General features: G+C 34.3%; 1 protein-coding gene across 11 annotated transcripts in view; it reads left to right on the top strand.

Moving 5' to 3' along the window:
* Positions 1 to 12,842, top strand: part of csmd3b (CUB and Sushi multiple domains 3b) — a 553,423-nt gene that overhangs the window by 504,852 nt on the left and 35,729 nt on the right. For all 11 annotated transcript variants that reach the window (XM_015357110.2, XM_069195150.1, XM_015357108.2 and 8 more), the window contains 2 exons: positions 7,118 to 7,300; positions 9,486 to 9,662. In XM_015357110.2, coding sequence (XP_015212596.2) covers positions 7,118 to 7,300; positions 9,486 to 9,662 — 360 coding nt within the window. The remainder of the gene's footprint in view (positions 1 to 7,117; positions 7,301 to 9,485; positions 9,663 to 12,842) is intronic.

Raw genomic sequence — 12,842 nt, 5'->3', positions numbered from 1 at the left:
CATATGTACACAGTTGCACCTGTTGACACTAATTGTTTAATTAATTGAAATGTAATGTTTTTGGGCAGCATGGTGGTGCAACGGTAGTATTGCGCCGGAGCCCTGGGTTCTATTCCTGGGGTGCTATCTGCATGGAGTTTGTGGGTCTTCCATGTGTTCACCTGGGTTTCCTCCAGGTGCTCTGGTTTCCTACCACAGTCCCACATGCAGGGAGGTTAATTGGCTTCTGGCCCTGGTGCGAGTTTGTGCCCTGCAATAGACTGGGATCCTGTCCAGGGTATATCCTGCCTGGTACCTCCACTTACCAGCTTAAGCACCAGCTCCACCTGTGACCCTGTACTGGAAAATGTAGGTTAGAAAATGGATAGATGCAATGTTTGTATTCTCACAAGAGTTTGTTGTGCATAAAAAGGTATTGGTTTATTCATCAGAATGTTAGCTGACCACAGTGCAAGTCTCAGAGCTGTACAAAGAAGTTTAAGTTGGAGAAACAGTATAGCTCTCTCAAATTACACTTAGAACACTTGAAGACAGTACAGTTGGAGCTCCGGGAAAGCTAGATTTTTTTGTTTGAAGTAAAATATAAGTGATAGCCTGGTCAGAAGCTTGTGTAGTGTAACAAAAGTCAGGATTTCTCAGAAGTGGGATCATCATTGATATGAAAGAGTTTTTGTGAAAGTCTTGAGCCATATGTCCCTAGACACATTTTCCAGATTCTCCAATCTGGCCAGCAGTGCTATGCACAAAATACAATTTATGTTAGAGATCTCAAAGGCATTTTATAAACTTGTCAAAGACTTACTTCCTGAGCCATGAATATGAATCTTGAATAAAGATCACAGCTATTATATGGATATTTGTGCTAAAGTTTAGAGCATAATTAATTGATTGCGCTGTATTGAAAGTAAGGCAATATGGATAAAGGAGTTTTTTAATTGTGACACAAAATCATTTAGAATGGTTTATAATTAAACATCAGAGGAAGATAAAGATTAGTTCTTGCAGAATAAATTTTACTGTGCAGGCTATTTTTCATCCACTCATTATGTTTCTACAATACATTGCAGTCTCCTCATAAGAAGTAATTTTGAAACTTGTTTTCGAACTGAATATATGTGGTAACGGATCAGAATTCAATTTTGGGATTTTTTTTTACAAAAGTGTTGTTTTAATGGTAGAACATACATATTATAACAAAATTAACGGATGCAATCACACATTAAAGCCTGGGATATCTTGTCAAGTGTATAATGAAATATCTTCATTTTTAATGGCCTTTTTGGTTTTTCAGTGAGAACAGACTTTCACAAATGTAGATATTTAGATTTCTTTCTCCTCAACCTGGAATCAGCTTTATAAATTGTTTACTTTGAGGAAATGTCATCTTCACTACAGAATTGCAAGACACAGTGTCTTTTTACCATGGAAATCCTTTACAGAGAGTTATTAATGCATTAGTTTACACTATGCAAATAAAGTGCTATACAGCATATTGACTAATCTGCTGTAGTAACACACAGCTGAGTATTAGTGAAGGTAATAAAACTAGTATTAAGAAGATATTTTTATATACCATATTTATACCATACCATTTGAATCAGATTTATATGTTTCATACCATATGAATCAGATTTATATGTTTCATACTGTACCATTTTAGATATAAAAGAAAATGAAGGCTATGGTGAATAAGGTAAATGTATTTGAATGTCAAGTCCATTTTTTTGTTGGTACAGTAGCTTACAAGACATTCATTAAACTGCTTCCTGAGGAATCATAATCAGCTTTAGTGATAAGGTTTGCATTGGAATTGGGTACCTTGTTCCAAGCACTTATTATGACTCTGAAGTATAAAGTGCTTCCTGCTTCTTTTAGTCCTCTTTTCATTTGTTCCCTTTGTGCCCTCTTGTTTTTGATTTTCTTGTTAAATTTGTTAATGTGTTTCAAATAGACATAAAATGTTTTCTTTAGCTCATGTTGTAGCACCCATGTGTATACCCATGCCAAGGCATTTAACAGTGATGCTAAGGATGGACATATTGTATTGGTACTAACAAGTACAAGTATTGTGGAAATAAAGACCTTTTCTCTGGTGGTAGAAGTGACAACAGAAGGCACCCCTCATGGTCCCCCAGGAGATCTGTGAAAGGGAATGCATAGACTCATTGTTGGAGTAGAAGTGGTGCCAGGGTGATATTCATCATTGATTGTCACAAGTGTTACATGTTAGTTTTGTTTTCTTTTTGATTTGTTCATTGTGTTTAGAACTACGTAACATTGCTTTTAAAATTGACAGCAACTGAATTCATTGTCATGTAATAAACACGTATTTTATTTTGCTAAAGTCTGCACGATCACAACCTTTATTCATATGAGTATGCAAAAATTAAACAAAAAAACTTATTAAACACTGCAAAAATGATGAAATCTCATTCAAAGAATTAAAATTGCCATCGGGGTGATTGCTTTCAATGTAGAGCAGAAAATCCAGTAACATCCTTAACTTTTTTCATAATTCCATGATATACAATTTTGTCTAGTATTTTTTTTCCACAGAATATTTGCATAAAACACTTTACATTACTAATAATGCTTATTTAAAGTTCTTCAGATGTTAACTTTCTTTCTCACATGCTTATCAGGGTCTTTAGAAAAATGTCAGCATACTGTAGTTTTTTGTATATACATGTATACATATACAAGAATACTATTAATATATAACAATAGAATGCATTTAGTGTATAATTTAACCCGCAGATTAACATGGTGGAAGATACCCTACAGTATTTACATTCCTAATTTATAAATTAAAACAAAAACATTCTGTTCCTTTTGGTTCTTTAAGAGAGTATATTGAGGTCAATACCCCACAAAAAAAAAAAAAAACTGAAAGAGTCAGGAGCACTACATCAGAGGATTTTTCCCTGGTTTCAAGTTCTGAGTTCTAAAGCCCTTTGGATGTTTTCTGCTCTTTATTGTAATCTGCCCTTGAGCATTTTGTTTTCCTGGCAGAATTTCAAAACCCTAAAACTGAACATTGCTAATTCAGCTGCTTTTTCTGTTTCCCAGGATTTTCTGTTTTTCTGTGTTTCATCAATGGGATTTGAGGTGTCATTTGTGTGTTTGTTTTAATTTGGAGTGTGTCTGTTATAACTATAGTCTGGTTTTGTTTTTGATGTAAGTAATGCAACATATAATGTGGAACACAGCCGAGTTGAACCCCATTCATGAGCATACGATTACAATAAGATCCCTGTTGTTTGTGTCACTTTTTGGTTTAGCATGGTATAATAAAATGTCTCAATCTTAGATGAGGTGTACCCAACTGATAAATCTTACAATCTCTCAAAGATTGCCTGGGAACAAAAGCATGTACAAAATTGTTGCCTACATCTTTTCACAATGTAAGTGGTCTTGACAATTATGTATTGATGATGGTCCATATGCGCCAATTGGCTGTTCGAGCTTTAGCTCCTTTTAGATACAGAAAACATATCCCCGTGTTACAACATGATCTCAGTTTGATACCAATTCATTGGCTTCAGTACCGAGTCGGTTGTGACTCCCAACAGCAGGAATCCAAATCTCTGATTATTATAACTTTTTTCTCTATATATTATGGACTATTGATTAAACTGGCTCGCAAGGTGCGTGATTCAGTGTGTAGCAGCTTTACGACAGAGAATGACATATTTTTATTGTGTCACTCTTATATCAAAACTCTCTGAGCCCTGATTAGTGAACATACATTAATTATCAACCAGTCAAGATTTTGTTTTCATAAACAGTTAAAGGATATTAATTCCAACAGTTACATTGCTTACCTTTAGAGTAATGGTAAACTTATGGTAAAATAACAGCATACCATATTTCCAAAAAAAAATACACGTTTTCAATTTTGTCAAATGGTTGGGTATACCGGAGCAGCAGTGTAAGTAGATGTTAGGCTTTAGACAGTAGCTATGTGGTCGTTTATTAAATCTGAGGTGGGATTATAACTGCTGTTGTACTCTTGCACACTTGTGTCATTAAAATGTCCAGCAGTATAAATGGATACATACAGTATGTATCTCACCTTGGATGAAACCATCTGTCAAATTATTAATATAAAATAAATGTTTATTGTTACTAATAACTTGCTATAATGCTAACTCCAGTATGTTATTGGTTTAGAAATTTTAATTTTTAATTGAAATCAAAGAAGCAGTACAGAGGCATGTCAGCAGAATGATGCAGAACTATACTTTATTTAGATAAACCAGAAAGGAAGCATTAATCTTATTCATTATTATTTTATAATTAAATCTTTTCAGGGTAACAAGTAAAATGCTTTTTTTTCCTATGCTAAACTCTGCACTGTATATTACTCTGTCAAATCATAAGAACAGCCTCTCACCATAACTCTAATGGTCTCATGACTGTCATTTCAGATTTGTAGAATATGACCATTGGGATGGCTAATAAAGAAATAATGTCCTTGTGTCCCTGAAATAGGGTGCACTCAGCACATTTAATATAAGACAACACACTTAGAGAGACTAAAAATTGATGTAACACAAGACAAAGTAACGGTGTTAAAGCATATCAATCATCTCACATGAGAATTTAGTACTGTATGTATAGTATGCAGGGAATCTTTCACGTTTCAGTTGGGAGTTATTCATAACTCATATTAAATCACTGTTATCAAAAATATTCACAACCGGGGAGATAACACGATCTCTATATTGAAATGGCAGTCTGGGGTTAGAGCTCCATTTATCCATTTAGCTAACACCTTGTTTGTTGTTTTTGTTCTTGTTCTTTTTTTTATTTTTACATACTTACGTACTATACCCTCTGAGGTGCTTACTTGTTCCCATTGTAATTGCAATGACATTAATAGAATTGGACTTCCCTGAACAAGCTGAAATGTCTCTCTCCAGAAATGGGGGGAACAGCTGCCCCAAGAGGAGGAGTTTAAGTTCCCTGGGGTCTTGTTCACAACTGAGGGTAGAGGGAATTGTGAGAGTGACCAGAGGACTGTTGTAGTGGATGAAATAATATGGATTCTTTACCGAACCATGGTGGTGATGTGGGAGCTGAGTTTTCGGACAAAATTCCCAGTTTTCTTGTGAATCTAGATCAACAACCTCAATATGGTTATGCACTTTGGGTAGTGCCAGAAAAAAGTATATTATGCATACAAGCTAGATAATTTATTTTGGTTCCAGATTTAATATGCCACCATACTAGGGTAACATGGTGCTTTTTTTTTGTTTCTTTTGGTTACTTTGTTTATTTTGTTTTACAGTATTTTTGTTGTTTTTTGTTGTTTTTGAATTTTTTGAAGTTATTGAATTGTATTGAAATTCTGTGTTAATTACAGAATCTTTGTTCTTGATTATAAATATTCATAGCTTTGCTTATTGTTAAATGTCAGTGTCTTACTCTTGATTCCAATCTGAGCACAACTGCGATTCATTCAGTACACACAGCAACACAGATACTCCCAGTCTGAGCAGGAACAGTGCCAGCAAATTAGAAATGGTTGAGTTGCTTAAGATCCAGAAACTCTTGGTCTGCTCTGCGGCACTACTGGAGATCCCCAGCAGTACTGTAACTAGAATATGAACAAACAGTCTTCAGGTTGTAATGCTTCCTGTTTGCAGGGTATGTAATTTTCACTTGGTGAGAAAACTAAACACTTTATTTCCTTGGTTTTCTGTTTTTAAGATAGTTACTGTACCAAACTGTTGGATTGTGAACATTGCATTGGAGAGGAACGATCAAATTTTCAGGGCCAAGAAACATTCAGTTCAAAATCAAACTGAGTAAAAAGACCTGTAGGATAATGTAAGTTTGAAAAACAGTAGGTAGTCTCCTAATTATTAGAAAATCAAAGGTAACAGCTTCATACGATTCATTGGACTGCCTTATTCATGTGTAAATAAGTACAGGAAATAGCCTGCAGCTCTGTATAATAGCTACCTAAATATGTCTCCTGGGTTTGCATAGAGCTCAGTGTGTACCTGATATAAGTCTGTAGTGGTATGCAAGACTTACAGTATAAAAATTGATTTTGTTAGGGCCATTTGTTGGTTTTATGATACGTTACTAATGAGTAGGGCATTACAGGGCTATTAAGCCTCAAAATTAATTAGGTCTTAATTAATGTGGTACTTAATGATACCAAAAAGTAATTTATTACAGAAAGTTCCATTTTTTCTGGCTGTAATTTGAGACTTTCTGAGTGGTTTATTCTGCTTAATCTCAGGCCTGAGAAAACACAGAATTGCTGAAAAATGGAGACAAAATAGCAGCTATTTTTTTATTATTAACTAGATACTTATAAAGCAAGAGGGAAAGTAATATGTTGCCTTAGAATTTACTTTTACAATCAATTGGGTTTATGTTTCTCATTCTTTATTTGTGTGACTAATCCTGCACAAGAGACATGCTTATATCCATAAAATTGGAGATCAAGCTAAGTAAAAAATACAATTATTCCCCTGTATAACAAGAGATTCATTTAATATAAAGTAATAAGCAGCCTTAAATGTTATTTACATAAAACTATGTCAAAGAGCTCCCATTGCTCTTTTTTGCCACATTGCTATGAATGTGAAGAGACAAGCACATTTGAACTATGATGTTCACATATATTGGTTGCCAGATTTAACACGGTTACAGTATGTTGACAAACGGGGAATCTTCATGTTTATAAATGTTAACCTTTAACACATTAATCCAGTATTCTTCTTGTTTCATTGATGTGAAAGGCAGACCACTTTTGGCAAAACAAAACCATAAATGAGATTGTTGAACAAACATGGTTCACAGTGGTTATCTTGAATGGCCAGTGGGATAAGGTATATTTTGCTGTTGTATATGTATTTGCAGGGAATACAGAAATTTCTGTTTTTAAATTTCTTGAATGTTATGATGGGAAGCTTGAAATTAATTTATTTTTAAGATTGCACCCTTTTCAAGAGTAGCATACAGTATGTCCCTACTTCATGTGCTCATAAGCTCATGAACACCATTGAAGGAGCTGTTGAGAATCTATTACAAATGATTTTCACCCTATACTAAATGTCCTATTCAGTTATAAGATTAATGTTGCTTTTGTCTGCAGGTGATTCTTCAGGTACCTGTGGGGACCCAGGTGTTCCTGCACATGGTGAGAGGGAAGAGAGTGACTTTAAAATCCGAAGCAAGGTGCGCTTCACTTGTGCTACAGGGTACATTCTTTATGGTTCAGCCGAAAGGATGTGCTTCCCCAATGGAACCTGGTCAGGACGACAGCCATCATGCAAACGTAAGAAATGATTATAATCACACAGTGAGTGAGTTAAAAAACAGAGAGAGCATGCTGATTTTTTTCTTCATTATTTAAGCATATAAATTTGAGACCCAGTTTGCAAAGGAGGGATACCTCGAAACCCTTCAAATTATCGGAGTGTTTCCAATGTACAAGATATTGTCATTGATATGGGTAAAAGCCATGCCTACATTTGATTGTGTTAGTCCAAAATCAATTTGCTTTTAATTCAGTGATTTCAAGTGTTCAGTGAGCACTGTATTGGTATACAGTACATTCACCTTAAGTAAATTTCAGTGAAACAGTTGCGTTTTTATAATTATTGCACATTTTTACATTTAATGAAGAATTTGGTTGAGTAACTTCATAAAGTTATTCCTTTTCAGGCAGTAATTTCATGAACTGCATAACCCATTGCGCTCACCTATCTCTTTGTATAACTGTTGGATACTTTGCCAGCCTTTACGTTCTGACTTCAATGTTTTCTTCAACATGTACTGTAAAATGCATTCTCAATTAGATTAAATCTGGAAATCGACTTGGTCAGTCCAAGATTTTCCTTCTTTTTCTTCAATTAACTCATTGATTGCATTGGCCATATGTTTTGGATGTTTGTCATGCTATGTGGTGAAGCTCTATCAAATATGTATGGTAATACGTATGGAAGTAGTTTTTTTACATAAACAGTAAACTTCAGAATTTATTTCACTGCTGCCATTATTAGTTAGTTTATCAATGATGATAGTTTATCTAGAGGTGGCCATGCATCCCATGATCATGATAAGCTACTGTAAGTGTCATCTAAAATAAAAGTTTTGACTTTGCTTTGACAATACTTTTTGGAGGTCAATGTATTTCTAGTTGCTTGTGACATCCAATTGGAATGACATTCTCACAAATGCAACTGAACTTTCTTTAACCACACAGAAAAATAATATTTTTCATCATTCTGCAGAGTTTACCAGAGTTTGGTAAAATATGTCCCTAACAAAGCAACTTTATTTGACTTTGTGTACAGCATTTTGACAGTTTTAGACATAGTGAGGCCAGCTTCATCTGCAGTTACATTAACTGTTAATTAATATTTTATTTCTAAGCACTAGATTTGACATATAGCCTTTCAAAACGAAATGAAACCATCTGATGGGGAGAATAATTCTTCATGTGCATGAGCAAGCATTTGCTTCATAGTCAATTTCTAATGCACTATTTGAAAATATTGATTGTATGGACGAACTGTAAAAAATAATATCTTGATTTACAAAATAATTATATCTATCGTGAAATGAAAATAGATTAAATTAACACAATCTCATTACACAATCCAAAGCTTTTGAAGTATGCTTGTTCTATATTCTATACATATACAGTATACAGTATTTAGTTTATGCTTGTACGTCACATGACCACTTACACTACCTCTTTCTTTCTGAAAGTCAAGATCTTTCTTTTTGACTTTCCCCTTAAAGAGGAAAAAAAAAATAAAACATAGTAAATGTGTTGTGTGACACTAGAGTTGTGGTGTCAACTGGAAATATAAGAGTTGTTTTCTTTCTCCCTTTATTGCCTTTATTATTATGGACCCTTCTACCTCAAGATGTTACCCTTTCTTTTCTAAACTAGACAGCTTATTTTGCCAAACTATTTCCTTCTTTGTTCCTTTTGAACAGATATAGTTCAGTTTTACAGTTGAAAATATTTCCAGATTGTTAACTCTTACACCCCTGGAGGCTGAGGTCTAACTAGGCACAAACTTGTTCTGTTTTTCTGAGATCTAGGAGCTTGTCCTTTCGATATATGGCATCATAGTGCAGCTATTGCATCCCAGCCTCAGGAAATAGTTTTTCAAGAATGTAACTGTAATGTATGTTTATAAATTCATTGCTCTATTAGCAATGATCATATCAGCAAGAAAATTCATTTTATGATATTTTCATTCTTTCATTACCTATTGTATGTTTATTAGACATTTTGATTTTCCTCCAAGTTGTTTTTTATTACAAAATTTGTTTGAATTGAAGCTTACTTTCATAATAAGAGGTTCACATTTGATGCAATGACATTAAAGGCAGACTAGAGTCCCTCTGTGTATTTCCTGAATTTCCAGAAAGATGCCTTGCAGCTGATTTCTTGCAGTTTCTTCTCAGGTTTATCGTTTAAGCCATTTATTGTTTGCTTTTAGCTGTGCAGTGTGGAAATCCAGGGACCCCAACCAATGGCAAGGTGTTCCGAATTGATGGGACAACCTTCTCCCACTCAGTTGTTTACTCATGCATGGAAGGATACATATTATCTGGCTCTTCTGGGAGACAATGTCTGGCTAATGGAACATGGTCTGGAACCGCCCCTAACTGCACAAGTAGGTATATTAATTAAAGGTACTTTATGCGATATTAAATCAATTATGTTCTATCAAGTTTAGAAACCTTACTGATTATTATTCATCTCCAGTCTGTGTTTAAACCACAATAACATTAAATTATAACTCCCTTCAGCTATGCTGCGTGAATAATAAATAGTCTGTGTAGGATTAAAGGTTGTAGCCACTAATCTGTATCTCTCAGAGGGATTATCCGAAAGAAAGGAATGATCTAGTTCAAACACGTGGTTAATTGTTTCAAAAGTTGAAGTATATGAGAACTTACATTTGAAAGAAAATAAGAAAAAAAAATCTTTTTGAAGACAATTGTGCAGGGAATAATTTATTTAATTGTACCTGATATGAAACATAATGGGAGTTGTGAATAAATTTAAGAGATGAACATCAGTGACTAAAAGCTGTAAATACTTAAACAATGGATTTGGTTAATCAGATTTTTAAAATACCTACTGTATTTCCATCATCAAAGTCTGAAAATAACTTTCATCAAGGTAGCCTTATTTCCGTTCATAAAATATACAGTAAATGTATCATTTCATCCAATGAAAAGTATCACTCCGTAAGTGCTTCAACAGAAACATCTCAAAATGTTTTTCAAATTCTAAGTACATGTGTAACATGCATATCTTAAATTGACAGTTTAACAGAACCTACGAAATTACCTGTTTCATGCATGCTGTCTCTGTAATCCCAAAGACTGCTTGGTTGAATTTACTGCCTTCAACTCATGGCCTTGATTCTAGAATACTTTGAGCCATGTTTTAAACCATGTTTGTTGCCTTAATACATCCATCAGTCCATTTTCCAACCACTTTATCCAATACAGGGTAGCGGGGTAGCTGGAGTCTATCATGGCAAGCAACGGGTGCATGGCAGGATACACAGTGTACAAGTCCACACAAAGACACAAATGCACACAAACTCACACCAGGGCCAATTTTGCCAGAAGCCAATTAACCTAACAGAATTATTTTGGACTGTTGGAGGGAACTGGAGCACCTGGAGGTAGCCCATGCAAACATGTCAAGAACATACCTACTCCACACAGATAACACCCCAGGAACTGAGCCCAGGGCCCCAAGAATGTGAGACAACAATGCTAACCAGTGTATCTTTTCTCAGACTCCATTTGAGTCACAGTGCAAAAACTGCTAGTAGCAGTAGCATTTACACAAAATACTATTGCATCTTTCATCATTGTGTGTCTAAGAATATCCTCTTTTATATGTTAACCTAACTGTAATAACGTTCCACATTTTTCAACACATTGTGCAATTTCTAGCTTTTCTCTAATGCTTGATTATTTCTTAATAAAACTCTTTATTTCACTATGATCCATTTGATTGACTGAACCTTTTTCTGTCTCATCCTTGAAGCCTTTCTCATGCTTTGTCTGAAAATGTCATTGGACAATTAATGTGTGAAAAACAATTTTCTCGAAACATAAAGCACAATAGGCACAGAATGTTGAACAAAACTGTATTAATCTCTACAAGAAAGCTGAGAAGTGCAAACATTTAACTTTGCTTTCTTAAGAAATGCCATTTTGTCTAAAATGTTTGATTCTCCAATGAAGGGTAAAAGCTGTGATCCCTCTGCTGAAAGTTTAACCATTTTGTTTTAAGCCAATGATTTTCTTTATTTTGTAGAACAGAAATGGTTAATGTTAATGTTAAAACGTTAATGACAAGGAACATCTGCCACTGAGCTACAGTAGTTAGCTTTGATTGGTAAATGTGATGGATTAGCCTCCATGCTTCATATTGGTTGCTCGTGTGTTTTTTTATAGTGTGTAGTGATCAAATTTTTTACTATTCTGATCAATGTGAATCAAAGATTTACTAAATGGCAAGTTTAATTTCTTCTAACTTATAATAAGCTACATTAACATATACAGTACAGTGACTTTTAAAAGTCTTCACCTCACCCTCCTTGGACCTTTTCAGACTTTATTGCAATACAATATATAATTATAATGTACTTAATAAGGTTTTTTGCTATCGACCAACACAAAACACTCTTACATGACAAAGTGAAAATAAAATTCGGCAGATTCTTCTAAATTATAAATTGAAAATCAAGCTGATTGCATAAGTAATGACTCCCTTGAGTCAATATCTGGTAGAGGCACCCATAGCAGAAATTACAGCCATGAGTTTTCTTGGATAAGTCTCTTTCAGATTTCTACATCTGGACATTACAATTTTTGCCCATTCTTCTTTGAAACAATGCTCAACCTCCCTCAGTTTAGATGAGTACTGTCTTCTGAGAGAGGGGTGTATTTAACTTGAACTCATGTAGAACAAACAGGTGGACAACATTAAACAAATTACATGACTTGCAAAGACAAGTTGCTACAGACAAATCTGTAGAACTTTGCTTTCATTTTGACACTGTGAACCTGTATTATATTGATCAGTGGCAACAAATCTCATTAAATACATTATGATTCCATATTGTAAGATAAAATGTTATAAAGTCCAAGGGAGGCAAGTACTTTTGAAGGCCACTGTATGTTAAGACTGCGATGTACTGGTGTTCTGCACAGGGTTATGACTTGCACCTGTTACTTGCCAGGATAGGCTTGGTCTCCCCAGTGAACCTGTTTTAGATCAAGTGATTAGAAAATAGATGGATGTTAAGTACTGATCTTTCAACTCTTAGTAATGAAGCAGTGGATCTTTAAATATAATTATGAACTTTATAAGCAGTTTAATTAAAACATCAAGTACAGTAACATTTATGAGATGTTAATGAAAAAAAAGGAATAGAAAATGAGCTGTAATATGCCGCTCTAGCATAGCATGTCCTCTATTACAAGAGAAAAAATTAGAGGTCTTCTGAAATGCATATGGTAACTGGGCTGTACTATATGACCATTATAATTCAAGATTAAATGTAATTTTTTTAATTGAAAATGTGCAAAAATGAGATCAAGACATACCGTTTCTTAGGAATGTAAATCTTAAAGGGCTTTTTCTTAGCTGTAAATATAATCTCTGAGTTTATTACCATAACAATGTCAAAAATAGTTTATTACTGTTTAATTCAAATGCACCTGACCTTTAAGTTTAGGGGCAATTGATAAATAGATTTTTAAATGAATCAGATCAACCAGGTCTATTTCTTAATAATCCATTTGAAGCATCAATAATTGTA

Source organism: Lepisosteus oculatus, chromosome 10, assembly GCF_040954835.1.
Source record: "Lepisosteus oculatus isolate fLepOcu1 chromosome 10, fLepOcu1.hap2, whole genome shotgun sequence".
NCBI lineage: Eukaryota > Metazoa > Chordata > Actinopteri > Semionotiformes > Lepisosteidae > Lepisosteus > Lepisosteus oculatus.
Note: the sequence above shows the minus strand (reverse complement) of the source record. Positions and strands in the feature narration are given on the sequence as shown.